General features: G+C 33.9%; 2 protein-coding genes across 2 annotated transcripts; both read right to left on the bottom strand.

The window, feature by feature from the left end:
- Positions 1–1143: 1143 nt before the first annotated feature.
- LOC134716076 (uncharacterized) lies at positions 1144–8485 on the bottom strand. The gene is made up of 10 exons (XM_063578817.1): positions 8187–8485; positions 7475–7618; positions 6868–6991; positions 5645–5787; positions 5099–5296; positions 4518–4682; positions 3668–3797; positions 2530–2687; positions 1926–2037; positions 1144–1646 (listed from the first exon to the last, which is right to left on the bottom strand). The coding sequence occupies exons 1-10, from the start codon at positions 8409–8411 to the stop codon at positions 1501–1503; spliced, it is 1545 nt and encodes a 514-aa protein (XP_063434887.1). The 5' UTR covers positions 8412–8485; the 3' UTR covers positions 1144–1500.
- A 7046-nt stretch (positions 8486–15531) lies between these two features.
- Positions 15532–22806, bottom strand: LOC134716077 (uncharacterized). The gene is made up of 10 exons (XM_063578819.1): positions 22541–22806; positions 21375–21521; positions 20975–21086; positions 19221–19345; positions 18773–18970; positions 18062–18226; positions 17238–17367; positions 16616–16773; positions 16127–16238; positions 15532–15750 (listed from the first exon to the last, which is right to left on the bottom strand). The coding sequence occupies exons 1-10, from the start codon at positions 22763–22765 to the stop codon at positions 15644–15646; spliced, it is 1479 nt and encodes a 492-aa protein (XP_063434889.1). The 5' UTR covers positions 22766–22806; the 3' UTR covers positions 15532–15643.
- Positions 22807–24175: the final 1369 nt, after the last annotated feature.

A 24175-nucleotide genomic window follows, 5' to 3' on the forward strand; every position in this document is an offset into this window, starting at 1 on the left:
ATGGTCTCATGGTCCCTGAAAACACAACTTGAATTAGAATATACGTAAATATTATATTTCTCAGGATTTATATCAAAAGGTTTTATCAATTTCCTTGACAAAAGCATTTAACATATGAACGGATATGAAATAACAGCCTTGAGATGAAACATTTTGAGAAGACGTCAGCAAATGTACGCTTTTGCAAGTATCACGGTTAGGAAGATAAAACAGGTATCTTGTAAAAGAAAATACGTCATTAAATACACTAGCTATCAACCATATAAAACTAGATGCTTATAAAGTTATGTAAATATTGAAAAAAAAAACTATTCCAAGGTGTCGCAAACCAAACTATGCAACAAGATTTAGTGTCTATTCACCATTTGAATGTCCGTCCCTCTGTCATCTTTTGCCCCTCTTATCATTGATATGCTTCATTTTCTCAGGCCAATTAAGTACTCTAGAAAAGCGCCAGTATTCACTTCAATTCATTTTTTAAAGGTTGAAACATTAAATACACTTTGATGGTCATACTAATAAATGGTCAAAGCAATTGTCATTAACTTTGATAGTATGTATTTTCGTAACCCGAAAGAGGAAAACTGAGCTGAGTTACTTGTTTTTTGTGTTTCGTAATTTTCATTATAGATCAATAAGTGACACTTGTATTAACTATTATTTACCTTATCCACACTGCTATCAACAACCAAGAGCGTCCACCTCTATTACACCCGACCCGATTATGGATGAGATTAGTATAAAATTGTTGACGAGATATACATAGGGATAAGTAGAGTATTCAACAATTGGTCTTTTGAGGTCAAAGCTCTTAAAAATTTATCGAGATTTGGTAAATGAAATCATGAAATATAAAATGTAATCTCTAGTGAATCTTACATTGTAGCTTGTCGGTATACTTATCTTTGTTGCTTATCCAAAGTCTTCCCCTTCTTTTCATTGAAAAAAATTCAAATTTGTACAAATATAGGTACTTAAAGAAGAATATTTAGTGTTCTGGTAGTTCAAGAATTTATTTTTCTTATCTCGGAAAAAATCCACAGAAAATATGAATGCGAGGTTTTCTGTCGGCAATATCGAATGCTTCGGACACAACGTTATGAGTACATGACAACTATGGAAGATGTTAACTTAATAAAAGACTCAGTTATATATCTTTATTTATTGTTTAACAAGTATACATAGTATATCAGTCCAAACACAAATTGAATTATCCTTCTCTCACTCGCTCACCTCTACGGCTTATAGCTGATATATTGACCCTCTTCGATGAAAATGTTTTGTAATGATGTATGGCATGTCGAATTTGACATATGTATGTATGATAGTCTGTCTTGCCAGCTGAAAGCTTATATTACGAGAGGTTCAAAGGACACTGGGCATGCTTGTTCATAGGGATCCTGTCAAACATTTTGATGCTTTTTATGAAGAATGTCCTCAAACTAGAATATCCTCTTTCTTTATAACAGTTTTAGTGCATTTATTAGACACTGACATTGTTCACATAACATTACATCCACGTCCTTTACGACTGCTTTTTCGATGTTTGCTTACGTAGTTGCCACTGATTGGCGAATGTTTGTCTCCTGCTGACGAAGACGGAGAAGGGGTTAAACCAGGGATATATATATATGTCGACGTTTGCTCTGGAAAGATACATACAAGTGAAGTTAGATTATATTTCTAGATTAATAAATGGTGGTTATGTAAAAATTGACCTGTATTCAAAATTTCAGATAAAACGATTTGTTTTGCAAACTTAAACACTATAGTATAAACTTTCATGTGTGTTAATTATTTTGATATAAGTGAATACTGCAACCTTTCTGGAAAATCTAAAACTGATAAATAAACGCTTGCTGTCATTGATATGATGAGAGAACACTTTTTAATTAGATGTTTTAATTGAAAAAAAACATGCTTACTTTGTGTTGGATTGTTGTATTGTTTCCATTTGTCAGTTTCAGAGTTGTAAATATACTGTGGTATAATCGTATGGTCCTGTTCAAAGTTCCACCAACTAAAGTTGAACTTTTTCTATAAAATAAATAAGAAAAGGTCAAAAATACTTAACGGAGCGGTACATTACAGACTCTTTCAAACGTAGTACTCTCACATCTTTCTTACAATTCTGTCAACAAGTATTGATTCTTTTATTTTGCAAAAACAATCCAAACTGACAGTCACACAAAACTTCAAAACCCATAAAAATATGTTTGTATGACAACGTAAGGAAAGCTATGCAGTTACCGCCAGTTATTGTGTTAACACTTTTACTGTGTTTGTCTCACACAAAATAGAAGTAAATATTCTACTATTATGTTTAAGACAAATTTTCAAAAATTCAACCTGTAATGAATGCTCAGTTGTTAAATGGACAGATGGTTCATTTCTGATTCCAGGTTTTATTTTATATCACAGTCCTCTCTCCTATCTGTTTTCCCCTATTTTCTCTTCCCTCGTCCTACTTTCTTTCGGCAATCTTTTATTACCCTGTCCGTCCCTCATTTGAAAAAAAAAAAAATTTACCAAATAACTGGGCGTGTCCTCCACTTTACTTTCTTCTGATGGTTTCGTATTTTCCAGTTGTTTCATGAGAACTTCGGTTTCTTCTGTTAGTTTACCTTCTTGTTTTAATTCTTCAGTGAATGCCTCTAACTGTTCCTGGTTCGACTCCTTGTAACACACTGTAATATAAACACAACCAATAATCAATAGAGTATTCCAACATTCCTCATTCATTCCATATTCTTGGGGAGGGGAAGAGAAAGATGGATTTTTCCGGATTGTATTTTCTTCTGTTGCAATGCATGCTTACTATTCCCTGCATTTTGTGATGCAAAATATTCATTCACATCCTGTTTCTGCAAGGTTATTTATATTCAGAATTAAATATGTTTTTTTTTAATCACAATCCCTCTCCAGAAATCAATTGGTCGTTTCTGTTTCTTCATTTTTAACTTCACTGTGTACTTTTTGTTCCTTTTTCTGCAAGACTTTACCTTAATGTCGTAACCCCTTTATATAATTTCGCTTCGTTAAATTGAAAACTCATTTGACTAGATATTATAGATGATTTCATCTTTATTCTGATAACTGATTGTTATATAAAATTGAGAATGGAAATGGGGAATGTGTCAAAGAGACAACAACCCGACCATAGAACAGACAACAGCAGAAGGTCACCAACAGGTCTGCAATGCAGCGAAAAATTCCCGAACCCGGAGGCGTCCTTCAGCTGGCCTTCCTGATATCAGAGTTCTCGAGTATTGTGGTCATATTTGCCTGTTACATTAACGAATAAATACCCGGACAACAAATAGGGGTTGAGATTCTTACTAACGTCATCTCCCATACAATAATATCAAGATCAGTACAACATGATGAGATAAGGACAATGACAAGCAAAATCATATACAACAATGATGGACATGTAAAAACACAAATAATTTAGCTAATAAATTCATTTGCGAACTTGTTTTTATGAATAAATTATCACAATTTATATAAAAACCACAGCCAGACCATAGCCACGTTCAACGCAATAGCCCCATTCAATATATGCTCCCAGTAATGGCATGCATGCGCATGTTTAAATTTCACCCTAAAAGTATTCATACTAACAGAAAATAACATTGCAATGTATAATCATTTTAATGGTACGTACCTCCAAGAAACATTTCTGTAATTAAACTGAAGTTAGCTAATCTAAGAAGGCATCCGCCAGTACGGTCTGCTAACTCTTCATAAAACTTCTTGGCGTTTCCTTCTCCACTATTGCAAAATACACCATAAACCTAAAGAGATATGCATAACACGTATTTTTAACGAAGAACTTTATTATTTCTGCTTATTTCGGTTGCTTTATCATAATTTTACCCAAAAGGACAAGCTTACATGAGATTCTATTTCTATATTTTCTGGTTTCTTTAGTCTGTACATTTTAATTGGTAATTCATTTGGTCAATGTTTTAATCCTTTTTATTTCAGGAAATATTAAAATCAACTTCACATTTACTATGTTCATCTGGCCCAAGACCACTTTGACATTTTGCTATCACTTTACATCCTTATCCAAAACTCTAGAACGAATTAAAAATACTTATGAGTAAAGCAGAGTTTTGCCTTCAACACGGTATCTTGAAAACTATAATATATAAGCAGTACAATGGTAGTCAAGGTAAGACATATTAGTACAGCAATTTCAATATGATCTCTATAATACATCTACTGTAGGAGTTATCGGTATAAAATAGAAAACAGCAATTATAAGGAACTGAAACATGGGGTCTGGGTTTTTTTAATGAACCTTTTATCCCCGATTTTCAAACAAATTTTCAGTAGACACATTATTATCTGTTGAGTGATTCACGCTCCTTGTGGTTTCTAGTTTATATATCCAGATGTAGTCCTAGTTTGTTCTGGTAATGATACTAATCTGCCAATTTTCATATCACCCAATCACGTTTCTCGCACCCTAAGTATATGGACAAGAGTATAGTATATAATTGGCATACCTTAACTCCCATCCCCTTTAAGACATCTAGTTCTGTGTGCCAGTTGATGTTCTGGTCTGTATAAGATGGTGGATGTGGTTCGCAATCTCCAATAACTACCAAAGCTTTGGCGGAATCTTCTGACCAGTCCAGCTGTTGAGCTTTGTGTAATGCCCACTCATAACACTGCAATAGAAAATATTATGGAATTGACAATTCATTCCATTAAAACTGTTATATATATATTTTTTCGGGGGTGATGACGTGTGTTGATAAGTATGGAATGTTCGTTGGATAGGTCATCATCTTTGGGTTTCTTTTAACTTTTTTACCATACAATTTAAAATTGAACTTGAATGATTGAAGACTTCATGCAAGGTTTTCTTGAAATCATAAAGAGCTATTACAGCCAGCTTAAAGCTTAAACAACACATATGTTGCAAGGACAAACTGTTCGTTGTGTTAAAAACTTGTTATTTAGACTTCTTTTTTCGAGGGTTGCCTCATCACCAATCGTATCACATCATCGTATCAAAGTGTTAATTTTACGTCTTATTTTTCAAACGCTCAACGCGAGATAACTCATTTTTAAACCACATTACCTCGGGTGAATCGCCTCCACCTGTTGATGGGGTACTGGAAGCAAAGTCAACCAGCTGTTGAACGTCTGTTGTTAGGTCCTGAATCTTGATGACGTAGTTATCATAATCACAATAATCACCGTGGGCCATAATTCCAATTTTTATATTTGGTATGTCTCTTAAAAGCCGTTGACATGTTTCTTTTAATTTTGTCCTCACCTACAACCCGGATATTTTATGATTACTAGTAATATAACAAGCAGAGAGAAATAATCACAAAATTAAGAATTTATTTTAAGGAATTCTAACTGATTTTATTATAGACTGTTAAATTTACTTTTGTTATGGACATGCTAAATTTTGCACATTTATTTTGAAACATTTGAATATTTTAATTGCAATAGCTGGTGTTAACATTTTTACATTTTACTGCAACAATATAGAAATATTATTCGAATGTAGAAATACCATTTTATAAACCAACATTATTTTTTTTATTTGTCAACCCCATCCACCCCTAAAAAAAACAACTTATCTGATCACATAAACTAAAGCAGCCTTACTTACACTCCCAAGATATTGACTCATGCTGCCAGTTGTGTCAAAACAAAACACAACTTCTACATTCTTTCCATTTGTCTCGAAACTTGAGAGGACGGCATCTTTCAAATCATCATCTATAGCTTTGGGATCTGTATCTTGAGCTGGGTCTAATAAAATAAAAATTAAATCAATAGAATAAAATGAAAACAGGAACTTTGCTTCAAAGGTTCAGGGTTGATTTGTAAAACTTGTTAAACTGTGGTTTAATAAGAACATACACCAAACACCAGAACGTTAGTGTCTTCGTTTTTCCCATATCAAAATTAGTAGTCATGCTGCAGTTTATACTCTTAGGTAAATGCACTGGACAGTTATTAATGTGAATTTTACTTTTGCCACATATGGTCTAGATCTGCAACGGGGTGAACTGGATAAATCCCAACACAGTTTGTGGTTGCTCTAAGTTTGGTCTTCTGAAATTAATTGCTAAATCGCCTTTTTTACTTTTGACATAATTTGATAATCAATCAAACATTTTCTGCACGATAGGTCTAGCTCCAAACAACTCGAGTCTTGAAAAAACTATTTGAGTTTATAACGGTCAACCATTTCTTAGATATGTCCCCCCTTTTTAAACTTGACAAAGGCATAGTTTAAGGTAAATAGAAGAAGCGAAATATAATTGTTAAATACATAACAACCCTGACAGGTACAAGAAAAACAATAATTTTAAAATAACGTCTCAAATAGTGGTCGCAGTTACTGATGACAAGCTCATAGTATTAGAAAAAAACCGTCATGTCGATGAGAAATTACATTGTCCAACACTTGAATATCAACGACTGTAGTAAAACACGATCCCCCTTATAAAATCACGCCCAAATTTTATTCTTGTTTCAAATAACCAATCTTCTAACCCTGATCACAAGTCTACTAACCATATAATTCGCAAGTCTATCAACGAGTGTGCTAAAATACCCCTCCTTATAAAAATCACACACAAACACCAAGTGCATAACTCTCGGTAATGACCTCTCTAGATTCGCTAGAGTGTTGGGATCAGTGGCGGACCCAGGGGAGAGTTCCAGGGGTTGGAACCCCCTTTTTTTTGACAATCAATGCATTCCGCCCCAGGGGATTAACTCCAACAAAGAGTAACAAGAAATAACTCCTACCTGATTCTGTTCAATCGTCTGCTTTGTCACCGAATGTCACTTGTATAAAGAGTAACAAGAAATAATTCCTACCTGATTCTGTTCTATCTTCTGCTTTGTCACCGAAAGTCACTTCTATAACACTTTCCTCTCTAATACTTGTTTCATATAGTGGTGTGTTACATGGACGATAAACAGTGCCTGAGATTTTGAAGGACTGAAGAAAATATTTATAAAATTTGAAACTTTATAGTAGATTTTAATGTACAACTTAATAAATTGCATGTTTTGATTAATGTATTGTTTAAAAAAAATTATCCAATAGTAATTCTATCAACGATAAAGTCACTTCATGAAAAAGTCAATTCCATTTGATTATATCAATGAAATAAGTCCATTACAATTTTACTTATGCTTATATCAATAATATTTTTCATAATACCAGGCTTATAATTTGATACGCCAGATGCGCGTTTCGTCTTCATAAGAATTATCAGTGACGTTCAGATCTTTTAATACTTGTAAAGCCATACAAATACAAAGTTGAACAGCACTGAGGACCTTACAATAAGATTTTGTTTATTTTAGGGGTTAATAAAAATAAATTATTTGTCATGTTGTAGACATTATAATTTTCTATTTTTCCTGTTAAACTTTCATTCTGTAAATGGAAATAAATTATTGTCGTGTGTACACGTACCTTCACTGTTTTAGGAGAAACAATCTCTAGTCGTTCAACCACAGATTTAAAATCTTCTAATGTACTAATGTTCTGTATATCCACTGGCGCGGAACCTCCTCCAACTACTTTAGCATACACTTTGATATCTCTTGGAATTACGAACTGTGGATGAAATATAACGCATATATATTTGAAGATAACTTAAGGTTAATGTTGAAATGCTATATTGAAAAACGATAAGTGGCAAGGCAAATTACTTGCATTTGTTCGCAGTGCCAAATATAAAAGTATATTTAAAAGTGTTAACTCAAAGCGGTATATATGGGCTTTGCTCATTGTTATAAGCCATATGATGTCATTTGGTCTCTTGTTGCAATTATACCCCATCTTCTGGTTTTCTATTAAATCCGTTACCAACAATATGTTTGTAAAATTTTTCATCGAAGAATGTCTCTTACCAAAGGTTACAGCTTTACCTTCACCAAAACAATATCTTGTTCAGGATGTCTTTGTATATATGTATACATATTTTTGGGGGTAAAATTTGCTGTGCTTTCCTGAGCCATTAAATTAATGAATTAATTAAAATATCAATGAATTTTTAGGTATAAAAACACAAAAAATGTAAATCTGCAAAAGAAATTAAATGTAATACATCCCACAATTAAGTGTATTCCTGTGAGCATATCAAATATAAACAAAAAATAAAAAAAGAATTACATATATATACCTCTGCTTTCAGTATAGTTTCTGGACAAATTCCGAGGAATCCGATTGTTTTAGATTTATCAAGAAATTTTCCTTGGTACTTCACTCTTACTCTCCCGGGGATAATTTCTTCTTCTTTTGCAATCTGTTCAATAATTCTTTTTACTTGTTCCGTGGGTAATAATTTCAAAACTGAAGTACGACCTGTCGGTAATTTCACATAAACATCAACTAAAGGAGTTGCCATTTTCTCAGTGATATTTAACCGTGTACTAAGGAATTATAGTGTATAATATATATTAAACTGAATACTTTGTTATACTAACTTGTTTATATACTATAGCGACTGAAAGATTTATTCTATATTTATTGTCCAATGAAATATCTCATAATAAAATCTTAAAATATCCTGTTCTATTATTAGACGATACGGTGTACAAAAATCGATTTGTTAGCATACTATTTATATTGATATTTTAGAATTAATTTTAAAATGGTAGGAGAATCAGTTTTTGTAAATACAAGCAAGGGCGGCCAAGTCGGAAAAGTAAACCCTCCGCATTTAATTAGTATCCCAAAAGGAATGAGGGCCCGGGGTTTCAAATCGCAAGCACCTGTAGGTTAAACAAAAGTAGATACTGTAATGATTGTTAAGACGACGAAGTCTTCGGGATATAAATAAAAATTTCTATAACTATATATTTTATTATATGTATTTATAAAACAAATACTTTAACACAGACAAAGCCAAAACACACACACACACACACAGGCAAAATAATAATAAAAAAAACCACCATTAATTTGTTCATAGTACACGCATCATCATGCCCCATCCGCACTATAATTTTCTATGTTCAGTGGATTGTGAAAATTGAATTTTAACTCTAATTTGGTATTAAAACTAGAAAGGTCATACATGTATCATAGGGAACATGCATGTGTAATAAGTTTCAAGTTGATTGTAGATTGAACTACTACTTCATGTAACACTACCCTGACCAAAAACTTTAACCAAAAACTTAAACCCGAAGCTAGACAGACGGGCGAACAAACGGACGAACGAACGGACGCACAGACCGAAAAACATAATGCACCTATAAAGCGGAACAAAAACATTTAGAGATACCACTACATCTATCTGCAACTGTAATGCTTGAAATATTGGTCGCTAACCAACAGCCGACACTATTTAGGATTCCGATCTTTAACACGAATCTATTCCGGTAACAACGCGCCGTATTTACAAGTAGACATAAATTAATGACAATAAACATTACCATGGTCGACCACTCGTCAATAATAAGATCCCGTCGTGGGGAAAATTAGACATATATATGTCTATTCAGACGTGGACCTAGAATTATAAAAACAATGGGGAGACGGTTACCAACATGGCGCGCGTCTAACGCATATATTTACTTTATTTCATCCTGGTATCTGAGTTACACGAACAAAAGACATTAAAAGAGCTAAGAGATGTCAATAGGAAAAGATTACAAACACTGAGGAGATTAGAGAACCTTAGAAAGAACAGAAGGAAAGGAGCAAGAAAGGGATCACAATTTACTTTGTAAAGAAACTTCTAGGAGATAAAAGATCACGCCGGTGAGATTGCCCAAAAAATAGGTTGAACAATATTTGGGAGATACTCGTAGTGATCTAGACAGAGAACAAGAGCTTGGAGACCAACATAAACTGATAGGTCCAGATGAGCCAACAGTAGAGTTTGATATGCAAAAAACCCAAACTCCATTAAGTGATGTAAAATTTAAAGAGCAGCATCATCAACTGGACCAAACGGTCCATACAGAGTTTATAAGAACTGTCCAAACCTCGCAAAACATCTATGGAGTCTTATCAAAGTTATAGGAGAAGAAATCGGTATCCAGATGAATGGTTACTTGAAATCAGATGGTTGTTTTATTCAAAAGGAGGAAGATTCTAAAGAGCTGAATTAGTTTAGGACCATATAACTTCGCAACGTTGAGGGAAAGGTTTGTCTTGCAATCTTGCTTTTGCGAAGCAGGTTACAACAATTATGCTTGAGATCAACTATATCGACATCTCAGTACAGAAAGGAGGAGTACCAGGGTACCTCGAACATACAAGCGTTTTAAGAAAGTTTACCCAGGAAGCCAAGGAAAACAAAGGTGATTTGGCTGTCCTGTGGTTAGACCTGGCAATTGCTTACAAAAGTATTCCACACAAGCTAGTTGACGTAACCTTGGAGTACTATCACATACCTTGAAAGATTAGAGAAATGCTTCAGTACTAGTTTAACAACTTTATAATATGTTTTACAGTGACAGACTACACAACAGCATGGCAAAGGCTAGAAGGGGGAATCGTTACAGCATGTACCATATCAGTAGTTTTATTCTCAGCAGCAATAAAAATGCTAGTAAAATCAGCAGAGAAGATGAAAAGAGGGCCTGTAATGTCATCTGGGATAAGTCAGCCACCAACAAGAGCATTCATGGATGACATGACAATAACAGCAAAGTGTATGCTGCAAGATCTATGTGAGCTTATAGGCTGGGCACGTATGAAGTTCAAGACATCAAAGTCAAGGAGTGTGATATTAAAGAAAGAAAAGGTGCAGGACAGAAAGATTAGGATTGGAGGAGACATCATTCCAAAAATCATGGAGAAACCGGTCAAAAGCTTGGGCAAGTGGTTTAGAGACTCCTTGAACCACATAGAAAGCGTAGATGGGTGGTATCTCAGGCAGGAAATAGGATGGACATTATTGACAAGTCTGGTTACCCTGGAAAGTACAAGGTGTGGTGCTACCAGCATGGAATATTACCAAGGATAACTATTGGTGTACGAAATATCTCTAACCAAAGTTGAAAGAGAGGATGTTCAACAGTTACAGAAATGGCCTGGGGTTCCAAAGAGTTTTAGCAGCATTGGCTTGTACAGCACCAGTTCAAAACTTCAACTACCACTGTCTTCTATCACAGAGGAGTTTAAAGTCACCAAAACCAGACAAGACAGTAAAGATGACAAGGTGAAAGAGGCAAATGTTGATGTCATGAAAGGATGAAAATGGGTGGCCAAGAGCGCTGTTGAAAATGTAGAGAGCCGATTAAGACAGAGAGACATAGTGGGAGTGGTGACTTCAGGGCCACTTGTGTTTGGCAACATTCAGCAACCATTATGGCAGTCAGTAGATGCAAGACTTAAAAGTGAAAACTTGTTCATCAAGAAGTTCTTCGTGGAGAGGCGGATAGTCATCAAAAGACACATACAGCAAAGCCAGTGGTATTCTAGCAACAGCAAATGACTGGGAGATGCAAGCCGACGTTGAGTGAAAGACCACCTTCCCAAACGAGATTCTAATAACAACCCTCCGACCAAACATTGTGCTAACAGTGCCAATGGAAATAAGACTGGATGAAGCCCATGAGAGAAAGCTTGCCGAGTACCAGGAATTGGTAACAGACATCCAAGAGAAGAATTGGATGACATGGTATTTTCCAGTGGAGGTAGGCTGTAGAGGCTTTGTTTCTCAAGCATTGTGGAGAGCCTTAGGACTAACTGGACCAGTCAGAAGAAGCTTGGTTGGAAAAGTTGGGAAACATGCTCGTTCCTGGCTGAGTCTGATCAACTCAGTCGGCGCACCCCTGGAGATTGTCGTGGACAACGCCGAAACAGTCGAGGAGAGGTGATCCACCTGATGATGGAACCTGTTAAGCAGTGAAAAACATGGTATTTAAGGTATTGAAAAGTGAAAAATACGCAACATCAAAATATTGATGTTGTCGTTATCTACAGTGGTCACAATTTTCTTAAATTTGGGTCAAAGGTCATAGCTAGATTTTAATGGAAAACGCATACTAACGTTAGACAGCTGCACTGCCGCATATATTCCTTTATAAGAAACCAAATTCTAATATCGGTAATAGGATGCCCAATTCTCATTTCACTGTTAAATAACGAGGGCCCTCATGGGTTTTTTTGATTATGTGATTACTTGGCCGTTTTTTTAATGATTATTTGATTATTAAGCCAAATATTTCATGATTATTTGATTACCTAGGACTGTATTTTTAGTTTATGATTATTTGATTACTAAAGATAAGCAAATATTTAATGATTATGTGATTATATTGGCAAAAAAATGGTGATTATGTGATTACTAGGACCCCCCCCCCCCCCCCCCCCCCCATGAGGGGCCTCAATAACAGTGATCTTGACCTGCTAGAATTTCCAATTCGGATGTTTTACCTAAGATTCGATGCAAGTGATTCCGAGGTGTTTTCAAGATATTTACATTTATAAGTTGCTCTCCCAAAATGTTATAATTCTGTCTTTTGATAGAACGTGTCCATAATGAGTTTTGGGGGTAAATATCCAATTTCTTTTGCTGAGTGTGGAAGCACATACAATTGTAGTTAGTTTCAAAACTGTTATAATATTAATGCAGAATGCACTGAATAAGCAGATCTATATTTTTGCTGTATAGAATTAAGAAAGACTGCAAACGGTGAAGAAGAGAAGGGTTTCTGTTAAAGTATATATATATGAAAACAAAATGACAATTAGACACAGGTCAATCTTACACACTTATATGCCTAGTTATTAAACATAAATTGGCCTACAATTTATATATATATATTTATCGGTCGTCCCTCTGTCTATATCACTCTGTTCAGCTCTTTATATTATTCCGTATCATGTCTTTGTGACGACAAATACGTTGACCCGGCCTTAATAACTTTGACCCGGACTTATCAGCGACGTCATAATGTTTGAACCGACGTTAATAACTTTGACCTGAACTTATCAAGTCATCTTTTGTGTGCTGGCGAAACAAAGCAAACACTTCCGAAACACGCAAATATAGCCCGATAAATTGATTATCAGATTATTTGCATATTGATATTGTAAAATATCAGCTGCTTGGCATTATATGAAGGCTTTTTGATCTCGTTCGCTACGCTCACTCGACAAAAAGCTTCATATCATGTCTCGCAGCTGATATTTTACGATATCAACATGCAGATAACCTGATAATCGGTACATATAAAAGAGTGGTAAACAGCAGCAATTTAATTAAGATATAGAACTCTAATTAAGTTATCGCTGAGCTCATATATACAAGCACGCAAAATAATGGAAATACTCACAACTTTTAATCAGATTAAAATAACATAGAAAAAGTGCCGCAGCTAGCAGTAGCTGTTATATTCAACTGCCTACTGTTAAGTTGAAAGCCTATTGACACGGTTAGGTTAGAAAGCTTATTCAATTTTCGTTTTATAATCGAATTCGAACCAAGACACTTCATACTTTGTATATAGACCTATTTTGCAACGAATTTTTCGTCTGTCATTTAATCATTATCCTTGACCTCATTGTCATGGTTAAGTGCCTGCTAAATAACGTTGATCGTCATGTGAATGTCTCACTTGTGAGATTTAATGTGCCTTTGGTATCTTTCACATCTCTTGTATCATGAGTTCTATGATAACTATGACTTGGTAATTAATTTATGGTATCATTGTAATGTCTACAAGGTTCACTAGTCCTCGACCTCATTTCGTGGAAAGTTGAAGAATGGTCGGTAACATAAATTTGGTTATGGAATGGTAGGGGGCACAGTCATCCACATAACATTAAAAAGAGGACTTGTAAAAATAGTAGGGTCAACGATTTTTTCCGATTTGGGTTAATTGAATAATACACTGATATATACTTAATAGGATTGAAAAGAGAAAAATAAGCCTCATCGAAATATTGACGTCGTCGTTATCAACAGTGGTCACAATTTTCTGAAACTTGGGTCAAAGGTCATAGCTTAAATTTCAAGGAAAACGCAGTCCCCTTCGGATAGCTGACCGCCCCTTCATATATTTGCATATAGGAAAACAAATTCAAATAATTCAAAGGATTATAACTATAGTTTGTATAATAAGGACTAATTTGATATTTATGTTGCAAACTATGGCCAGTTAGAGATTAACATTTGTACTTGTAGGATGCCCAATTTTCATTCAGCTAACATAACAGTGATCTGTATCAAAATCCTCAAATACGAAGTTTTTACATGAGATTCGACACAAGTTGTCATCCCAAAATGTTATGTTTCCTCTTTTTATAGAAGGTGTTAGTAATGATTTTTGGGATCAATATCTATATATTTTTTGCTGAGTGTGGAAGCACATGGAATTGTACTGGTGTAGTATTAATGCAGAATGGATTGAATTAACATGCATGTCTAAGTTTTATTTTGTTTAAAAACATAAGAATGACTGCATACGTTGAATAAAGAGATGGTTTCAGTAGAATATTAGTCTTAGATGCATGATTTTTCATTAGTTGTTATTGGTTTTGAACTACCTGTCGGTAGAGATGTATAAATACCCTTTCATGTTCAGTCTGTGATTTGATAAGTTTTGTTCTGCTTGATAAATATCTGATGAGTAAACCCCTTTCAATGATTTGTTCTTCTATTGTACTATTACATAGCTGTCCCATGTAAAGGGAAGCGTTTGGTGCCAGCAAATCCGCCACATTCTGTATCCCCCTGTCCCAAGTAGAGACCGTAATTAGGTGGTTGTCCTTTGTTACTATAAATCATATTTGTTCTTCGTCCTTTGTTTTGTACACCAATCAGGCTGTTAGTTTTTTTAGTTTGAAATGTTTTACATTTTTCTTTTCGTGACCTTTATATCTTACATATTGGTATGGTTTGGTTCATTGTTAAAGGCCGTACGATTACCTGTAGTTGTTAATTTTTGTGTCATATTGATTTTTTGGAGAGTCGTCCCATTAGTCATACCACATCTTTTTATTTTCACAGATGAAATAATAAAAAAAACCTAACCGTTCATGAGACAGAAACCAACAAAAGGACAAGAAGCAGATATTAGAATATGCAGGCAGAAAACTGAACTTTAAAAACGGGAAGATATGGAAGGTTCAGTGGTGGATCCAGAGGTGGTTCCGGGGGTTGAAACCCCCTTTTTTGATGATTTATGCATTTGAATGGGGAAATAAAGTTGAACATTCCCCCTCAATCCTGGATTAGGAAACCCCTCCTTTTAAAAATAGCTGGATCCGCAATTTAAGTACATAACAAAAATTGCATGTATATTTTTCCATTTATTTGTTTATTAAGAACAAAATAATAAGTAACAAATATATGAATGAAAATTTCATTCTTTTATTCCACCCACTTCAACGAAAGTACATTATAATTATATGTGCCTGTCTCAGATCATTTGCACACTTGCTATATCCAACAATGCAAATTCTGATACTCTCTCTTTTGTGTCATCTTCTTCCATGTAAATGCATGCTTTGGTATGTCATGTGACATATCGACATTGCTGCATAATAGTCTTTTCTTTGGAGAGCTTAAAACGGCCTTGCTTGTTATTAAGGACACTGGTACCCGTCATTGCAGGTGCTGGCTATGGCTATCCTCTTCACTTAGTTTAAGTGTTTTATGACAAACTTCATTGTTCACATTACATTACATCCACGTCTTTTCTTGTGACGATCTCCCCTAAATAAGCTACACTCAATCATTGGCGAATTTGTGTCGCTTGATGTCAAAGTCGAAGGAGGGACTGAAAAAAAAAGATATTGAATACATTAGAGAAGTTTGATATACTGACCCCTCTATGTGGATTTGTAAATGGTGGTGATGTAAACACTGACCTATGTTCAAAATTCCAGAAGTCGATTTCACAAAACAACTTACGACTTAGATTAATCGTAAGTATGCTGATTTGTTCATGACTTAAGACCAATCTTAGTCGTAAGTTTTTTTTGTGAATTTATATATACACTCTTCCTCCCTTATAAGAGAATGTATTAGATGTCGTAATTTTTTGTATAATTAAATACAAACATTAAAACAATGAAGGGAAAAGTTGAAACTGACCATGTAAATATTTCTATCATTGATATGATTAGATGTTTTTTTGAGAAAAAAATTCTTACTTTGTGTTGGATTGTTGTATTGTTTCCATTTGTCAGTTTCAGAGTTGTAACTATACTGTGGTGTTTTAGTATGGTCCTTTTTAAAGTTCCACCAATCAAATTTGTATTTTTTCTGAAAAATACAAAAAAGTAAACATTTCTTTTCAAGCAGATTGACATTACTTCGCCTTCTGTTTCAAAGAGATTGCCAAAACGCAGCGGTACTTCGCCGACTATTTAGAACAGATTGTCATTATGCAGCAGAACTCGCCGACTGTTCCAAAAATTCTGTCAACAAAATTTGAATTATTTATTCAAAATCAAAATATGCTGACACGACACTTTTTCAGTTACCAACGAGTTACAAAATTTGCTACTAGTTTATATTAAATAAAAACATTAAACATGCTCAGTGGATGAATGAACGCATTCTCTTTTTCACCCGCTTTTCCCGATTTTCCAATTTCCAGTTTCAGTGTTACATCCATCCCTGATTAAAAAAAGATTTACCAAGTAACTGGGAGTGCCCTTCGTTTTTCTTTCTTCTGATGGTTTCGTATTTTCCAGTTGTTTCATGAGGTCTTTGGTTTCTTCTGTTAGTTTACCTTCTAGTTTTAATTCTTCAGTGAATGCTTCCAACTGTTCCTGGTTCGACTCCTTGTAACACACTATAAAGGAGAGATAACCCATACAAAATACCCGTTGAAGTATTTCGACGTTTGTCATTCTAAGGGGGCTAACATTTGTATTCTGGTTGGGGTAGTAGGATTCTTTTGGGATTGTCTTTTTATTTTCATTTATTGCTCCGCATGCTAATTATTTTCTGCATTTTGTGTTTTTGTCAAATATGATTCAATGATTTACATATTTAAAAGCACAAATAATTTAAATGATTATATACTTTTAATATATATATATAATATATATATATAAACAAATGCACAGTCAGACCAGAGCCCCGTTCAATACTACTGCCATACAACATATTCCCCTGTCCTAGAATACATATGCATGTTAGTACTCGTTCATAAAGGCTTTTATAGCTACTAGTGAAAAACTCAGTTCAGTTGTTTAAATATTTTGATACGAATCAAATATCATTGTAATGTATAATAATTTTAAAGTTATATACCTCCCAAAAACATTTCTGTAATTAAACTGAAATTGGCTAATCTAAGAAGACATCCACCGGTACGGTCTGCTAATTCTTCATAAAACTTCTCGGCATTTCCTTCTGCACTATTGCAAAATACACCATAAACCTAGGGAGATATGCATAATAGGTATTAAAGTATATTTATTTGTTCAGCTTTTTCAGTCGCTTAATCAGTCTTTTACTAGAAAAAAGAAGACATGTTTTCAGGAAAAATCTACTTGAATACTATTTTTCTGGCTCTTCAATCAGTCAATTTTAATTGCTATTTGATAATTTTTCTTTCGGTCATCTTTATCTCAAGAAATAAGTAAAACTTCACATTTTAGCTCATTTGGCGGAATGCCATTTTGAGCTTTTACTATTACTTCATGTACGTCTCAGAAACGTATGAACCAGTCAAACAAAACTTCTCAATCTAATTAAGATATTGGACTCTGATTTTGTTATGATGTAGTATAACGAAATCAGAGATCAATATTTTTAATTAGATTGAAAAATTCTTATCCTTATAGTATCAGGATTCGATTTCGTAAATTTTATACCGGTACATCAAAATACGATGCTGACTATATTAATGATAAAACATTAAGGGAAAATACATGTAAGTCTTTTGTATATTAAAAAACACAATATGTACAGGATCAGTTTAAAGTCCTTTTTTTTTTATAGAAGAAGTTTCACTGTTCACTGACATCGGCAACCTCTGCAACCGGTCGTGTTGCATCTCGTTATCATCGTCATTCCAGTAACCAGTCATCCAGTTTCATATTAGACAAGAGCAGAGTATCTTATTATCGTACCTTAACCCCCATCCCTTTTAAGACGTCTAGTTCTGTGTGCCAGTTGATGTTCTGATCTGTATAAGATGGTGGATGTGGCTCATGGTCTCCGATTACAACCAAAGCTTTGGCCGAATCTTCTGACCAGTCCAGTTGTTGAGCTTTATGTAATGCCCACTCATAACACTGAAAAAGAAAATACAATGAACTTGATTTATTGGCCTAAATATTAATTCATCTTAAATGCTTGGTTAAACATTGTAAATTGGTGTTTGTTTATGTTGGTTTTTTTTCTTTTTCGGGAGGGGTGTTATGGCAAGTGTGGAATTTTCGTTGGTAAGGTCTCCAAAGTTTTTGTTTTCTTAAGACTTTAAGGCCCCAAAATGTTTAAATGAGTTTGCGATTGGGACAATACATAAAATATGCAAGTTTTAAAAAAAAATGATCAAGAGTTGCAACCAACTCGCATGTGTGATCAATTATAGATATTTTGCAAAGACAAACTGTTAGTTGGCATCACATACTTGACCTTAGTCTTTGTTAGATAACTTTCTTCTCATACTTGTCCTTAGTCTTTGTTAGATAGATGTCTCATCAGCAATCGTACAACCTCTGATTTATTCTTCATGTTCTTACATGTTATCATAATTGTGTGAAATAATCTCGAGGTTACTTTTAATTTGATTTAAACATTCAAAGCGAGATAACTCGTTTTTAAAACCATTTAAGTACCTCTGGAGCATCGCCTCCACTAGTTGATGACGTACTAGAAGCAAAATCTACCAGCTGTTGAACGTCTGATGTCAGGTCCTGAATCTTGATGACGTAGTTTTCATAATCAAAATAATCACCGTGAGCCATAATTCCAATTTTTATATTTGGTATGTCTCTTAAAAGTTTTTGACAAGTTTCTTTTAATTTTTTCCTCACCTACAACCCAAACATTTTATGAATTACAAAGAGAAAAGAAACAATTTAAAAAAAAAAAAACACGAATTTATTTTATTTGGAGAGAGGTAAAAAAAAAAATTGGTCAAGAAAATGCTCAATTCTGTATTTTTTTTTTATAAATATGAAAATTGAAATTGAAATATCTGGCACAGAAATTTTTGACTCTTCAACGCAAAGCAACAATAAATAGAAAAAAATGTAGTCTGCAGAAATGCCATCGTTTTCTTACTTTCTCAAGATATGGACTCATACTACCAGTTGTGTCAAAGGAGAACACGACTTCTACATTCTTTCCATTCGTCTCGAAACTTGAGAGAACGGCATCTTTCAAATCATCATCAATAGCTGTGTGATCTGTATATTTGATTTGAAAAAAAATATTCATAGAATAAATTAAAAGGGAAACGGGAATTTTGCTTCAAACGTTCAGAGTTATTTTGAAACGCTGTTTTAAAAAATCATACACCAACCAACAGCACTTTACAAATAATGTATTGTCTCTTTTTTCTTATTAAAATTGTTTGTAATGTTTTTTTAATCATATTGGTAACTGCTATGGACAGGTTTTACCTGGATTATAATTTTGAGATGTTCTAGATTTGTAAAGGGATATGAACTGCAATAATCCCAACATACTGTTTCTGTACCAAGTTTGGTTTTCTAAAGTTTACTTTCATCATGTTTTATTTACTCAAAGTAAAATGAATTGAATGCAAGTAAACCATTTAATAATAAATAATGTCCGCTCCAGATTACAATATGATAAACAAAACAATGTAAATATCAGCATGTTATATTTCGAAATGAACAAAACTTTACCAGTCTAGGCTTTAAGAAGTCGAGTGTTGGTAGTAAGTGTGATCTGTTAAAATGGTCCAACAATTTGTGGTAGTGTTTAATTTTCATACACATCGATCGAATAATTAACTTTTTACAGAATTTCATAATTTCATGCACTCTGATATGTCGAGCTCAAATCACCTCGTTTCTCGAAACCTAAAGCACTTGGAACAAGATCTGCTAAACCTTCCGAGGCACATGATATCACACAGGGGTGTTTTGATAGGGTTCCTGTTGCAATCTATAGTTCCCTATCTATAGTGTGCCTTGTAAACAGTTGTTTGTCAGTTGGTCATTTTTCGTTTTATTTTTTCCTGTTTGTCGTTGTAAATAAAACTGAGAATGATAAGGAGGAATATTGTCATAGAGACAACCTAACCAAAGAGCAGAAAACAGCAGAAGGTCACCAATGGGTCTTCAGCACAGCGAGAAAATCCTGCACCCCGAAGCGTGCTTCAGCTGGCCCTAAACAAAAATGTGTACTAGTTCATCGATAAAAGTTTGTTTTCGATTGATGAGTTTATATGTCCCTATTATGCTATGTTTCGTTTCTTCTTTGGAAAAGTATGTAATTACAACTATGGACAAAGAAAGATAACTCAAATTTTTAAAGATGACTTAACAACGACATCATTGATTACATGATTCCTGCACCTTACAAAGGTGATTTTACTTGACAAAATAGCACCCTTTTGTAATTTGAATATCTGAGCATATATTTCATTGATTAATTGCTGGAAATGTTCATGGATGGGGTGAATAGAATGTTATGGTCAATGCACTATATTTAGTGTATCTCAAAATTAGTAATAAACCTTGGAAGATTTAGATATCAAGGTAGTAACATGGGGTTTTGGTTGTATTTCTGCAATCTTTACCCAAAAATAATGATTTATAACATTATGTCACATAACGCTCTCGGTTAGTAAAAGCAAGCTCATAAAACTTTAAAACATGTCGGTCTCCCACCTCTAAAAAAAGCACGCACACAGACACACATGTGCAAAACTAAACAAAGCAAAATAACACGGACTTTTTATTCTCGTTTCAGATCACAAGGCTGTAAACCATTCATGCTTTTCCTGGACTCGACACAAGTTTTGGGGTTTACTTAAACAAAGATTTACAAGAAATCATACCTACCAGTTTCTGTTCTGTCGTAGATAGTCACTTCTATAACACTTTCCTCTCTAATACTTGTTTCATATAGTGGTGTGTTACATGGACGATAAACAGTGCCGGAGCTTTGGAAGGACTGAAGAGTAAAAATAAATAAATTTGAAAGTTTAGTAAATTTTAATATTCATAACTTCATGGAATGCTTTTTTTTTAATACAAATTCATTTTAGTACATTGTTGAAAAGGATTCTATCAATGGAAGTCAATTAATAATGGCTATATCGATTAGACTTTGTTCATTTTAGATTAAAAAAAAGAAAAAAGAAACTATTTGTAGAAATTATATTTTTTTCTACCCCTCCCCCTCCCTCCACCCCCCTCCTTTAAATTTTCTTTCATATTCTAGAATTGAAATGACACTTACTTGCACTATTTTTGGAGACACAATCTCTAGACGTTCAACAACAGCAGATTTCAAATCCTCTAATGTACTAATGTTCTGTATATCTATAGGAGCTGAACCTCCTCCATCTACTTTAGCATAAACTTTGATATCTCTTGGAATTACGAACTGTGAATGACATATTACGCACATATTTGAAAACAAACAAAACGTGTATGCTGTAACATAATCGGTGTGAAGAGCTAGGGCCAATTTTCAAATTAAATGTTGCACTCGTAAGGTCAAATATTGAATCATTTAAATCTTTAAAAGTCCGAAATGTAAACTTGAAACCGTTTTCTACTAGTTACGTATATCTGAGAATATCTAGCTAGATTAAAACAGATACCAGTCTTACTCCGCGACATCACTATCATCTTCTCTATCTTTTTATTCAGCATTACAGATATTTCTATGCTCTTTTATGGGCATTATGTTTTTCTGGTCTGTGCGTTCGTTCGTTCGTTCATCTGTCCCGCTTCAGGTTAAAGTTTTTGGTCAAGGTATTTTTTTATGAAGTTGAAGTCCAATCAACTTGAAGCTTAGTATGTATACATGTTCCTTATGATACGATTTTTCTGATTTTAATACCAAATTAGAGTTTTTAACCCATTTTCACGGTCCACTAAACATAGAAAATGATACTGCAGATGGGGCATCCGTGTACTGGGGACACATTCTTGTAGATGTATCAACTACTTTTGTTGTAAAACTAGATGAATAAGAACAAAAACACATTAAATAATTGAATTTGATATTTATGATTTTTTTTAAATACAACACAAATTAAAAAAATCTGAATATCATAGTATGTAATTATTCAATACGTTTAAATAAAGCGCCCGTGGAAAAAAAACATTTCACAAAAAGTAAAAACACAAAAATACTGAACTCCGAGGAAAATTCAAAAAGGAAAGTCCAAAATCAAAAGGCAAAATCAAAAGTCCATACACATCAAACGAATGGATAACAACTGTTATATTCCTGACTTGGTACAGGCATTTTCTAATGTAGAAAATGGTGGATTGAACCTGGTTTTGTAGCTAGCTAAACCAGGCTCTCACTTTTATGACAGTCGCATCAAATTCCATTACATAGTCAACGCAAGCGACTGTGGAAAAAAAAACAAAAAAGAATAAGATATATACCTCTGCTTTCAGTATAGTTTCTGGACGAATTCCGAGAAATCCGATTGCTTTAGATTTATCAAGAAATTTTCCTTGGTACTTCACTCTTACTCTCCCGGGGATAATTTCTTCTTCTTTTGCAATCTGTTCAATAATTCTTTTTACTTGTTCCGTGGGTAATAATTTCAAAACTGAAGTACGACCTGTCGGTAATTTCACATAAACATCAATTAACGGAGTCGCCATTTTTTTCAATAATATTGTTAAACCGTGTTATGATTATATATATGTTTATACATTATGTATAGCGACTGAAAGGTTAATTCTATATTTATTGACCTATGAAATATCTTACATTTAAATCATTGAATATCGTGTTCTATTTTTAGACTAGACGGTATATACCGGGTACGAAAATCAATCAGTAGGACAGACAAATGTACGATTGTGTTGAGAAAACCATTTTATTACAGAACACCTTGAAAAAAAGAGATAGAATACGTGTCATTAATGATTGAAACAAAGACAATTATCTAATTAAAAAATTTCCATGTCCATTAATCCGGCCTTTTTTGGTATTCAGAGGCGATTTTCGTTCGAGGTCTGTCAATATTGGACAACTCTAAGGGTGGCCACTTCAAAATCGCTTCGGACTTGAATTCCCAAAAGAGATTAGGGGTACATTGTTCCAAGGGACTAGTTGTCAAAAGAAAATATAACCATGCAATTATATATATATCACTATGTCCGTCTCGAACTGTAATTCTTGTAATAGTGGTCGCTGGTTTGTCATCAACCTAGGCAAACAATCAAACAACTTGAGATGTCGTGTACGCTGCTGTGAATAACGGACAAGATTCACTTATGGCTCAAATGATGGCATAAAATATCAACTTTAACATAAATCACCAAAAGATCACAATTTGGTTTGTAAATGGGTATATTTCAAAAGTTTTTTTAAAGTTAAATAAATCAGTTCTTTTCATAAAAGTACAAAATATAAGCTCATTTTGCAAATTTTGTCAGAATAAGATGATTTTGTTCAATTTTCAGACCTTTTAACGCTTTAGAAAAGGCTTGGCCTCCCCCTACGATCCAAAATGTGTTGTTACAAAAGATTCCAACTTTGATATAGAATTCATTAACATAAAAATTTTTGGATCGTGGATGGCGGGATTATGGATTATCTAATTTTTTTTTACCAAAATTGACCTTATTAAAATACGAATAATGTTTATCTAAGGGGTCATATCTTCATAAATTTTATTTAAGGAAGGTTAAAAAAAATGTTTGTGTCTTAATTAAGAGTATTGAATTTGTCACAAGTATTAATATGTGAAATTTGTAATTTTTTGGCCCGATTTAAAAAACCATCAAACATTTGAGGCCAATCTTATATAATAAGTTAATAACCCTTCGTGAACCTTCTCCTGTTACAGCATCAACCAATAACAAAACCGCATTTTCAAACAGTCAGAAACTGTGACAAAAGACGACCACGGGTATATACGAGAGCTACCGTCGGGAAAGACGGGAGTTCAGACAAATGTATGTGTATATATATTATAATTCCAATCGGTTCATAAGAAACATAGCTTAGTTTTTTCTTGGAAAATGATCACTTTCTATAAACAAGAAATCCATATATATATATAT

Source organism: Mytilus trossulus, chromosome 4 (assembly GCF_036588685.1).
Source record: "Mytilus trossulus isolate FHL-02 chromosome 4, PNRI_Mtr1.1.1.hap1, whole genome shotgun sequence".
Lineage (NCBI taxonomy): Eukaryota > Metazoa > Mollusca > Bivalvia > Mytilida > Mytilidae > Mytilus > Mytilus trossulus.

What these genes read in the sequence shown, in the direction of transcription:
- LOC134716077 (XM_063578819.1), bottom strand. Translation starts at nt 22,765, where the DNA reads ATGGCGACTCCGTTAATTGATGTTTATGTGAAATTACCGACAGGTCGT. An exon ending in GTGGAGGCGATGCTCCAGAG is followed by an intron (nt 18,227 to 18,772) that starts GTACTTAAATGG and finishes TTTCTTTTTCAG; the next exon opens with TGTTATGAGTGGGCATTACA. An exon ending in TACAGAAATGTTTTTGGGAG is followed by an intron (nt 16,774 to 17,237) that starts GTATATAACTTT and finishes TCTCCTTTATAG; the next exon opens with TGTGTTACAAGGAGTCGAAC.
- LOC134716076 (XM_063578817.1), bottom strand. Translation starts at nt 8,411, where the DNA reads ATGGCAACTCCTTTAGTTGATGTTTATGTGAAATTACCGACAGGTCGT. An exon ending in GTGGAGGCGATTCACCCGAG is followed by an intron (nt 4,683 to 5,098) that starts GTAATGTGGTTT and finishes TTTCTATTGCAG; the next exon opens with TGTTATGAGTGGGCATTACA. An exon ending in TACAGAAATGTTTCTTGGAG is followed by an intron (nt 2,688 to 3,667) that starts GTACGTACCATT and finishes TTTATATTACAG; the next exon opens with TGTGTTACAAGGAGTCGAAC.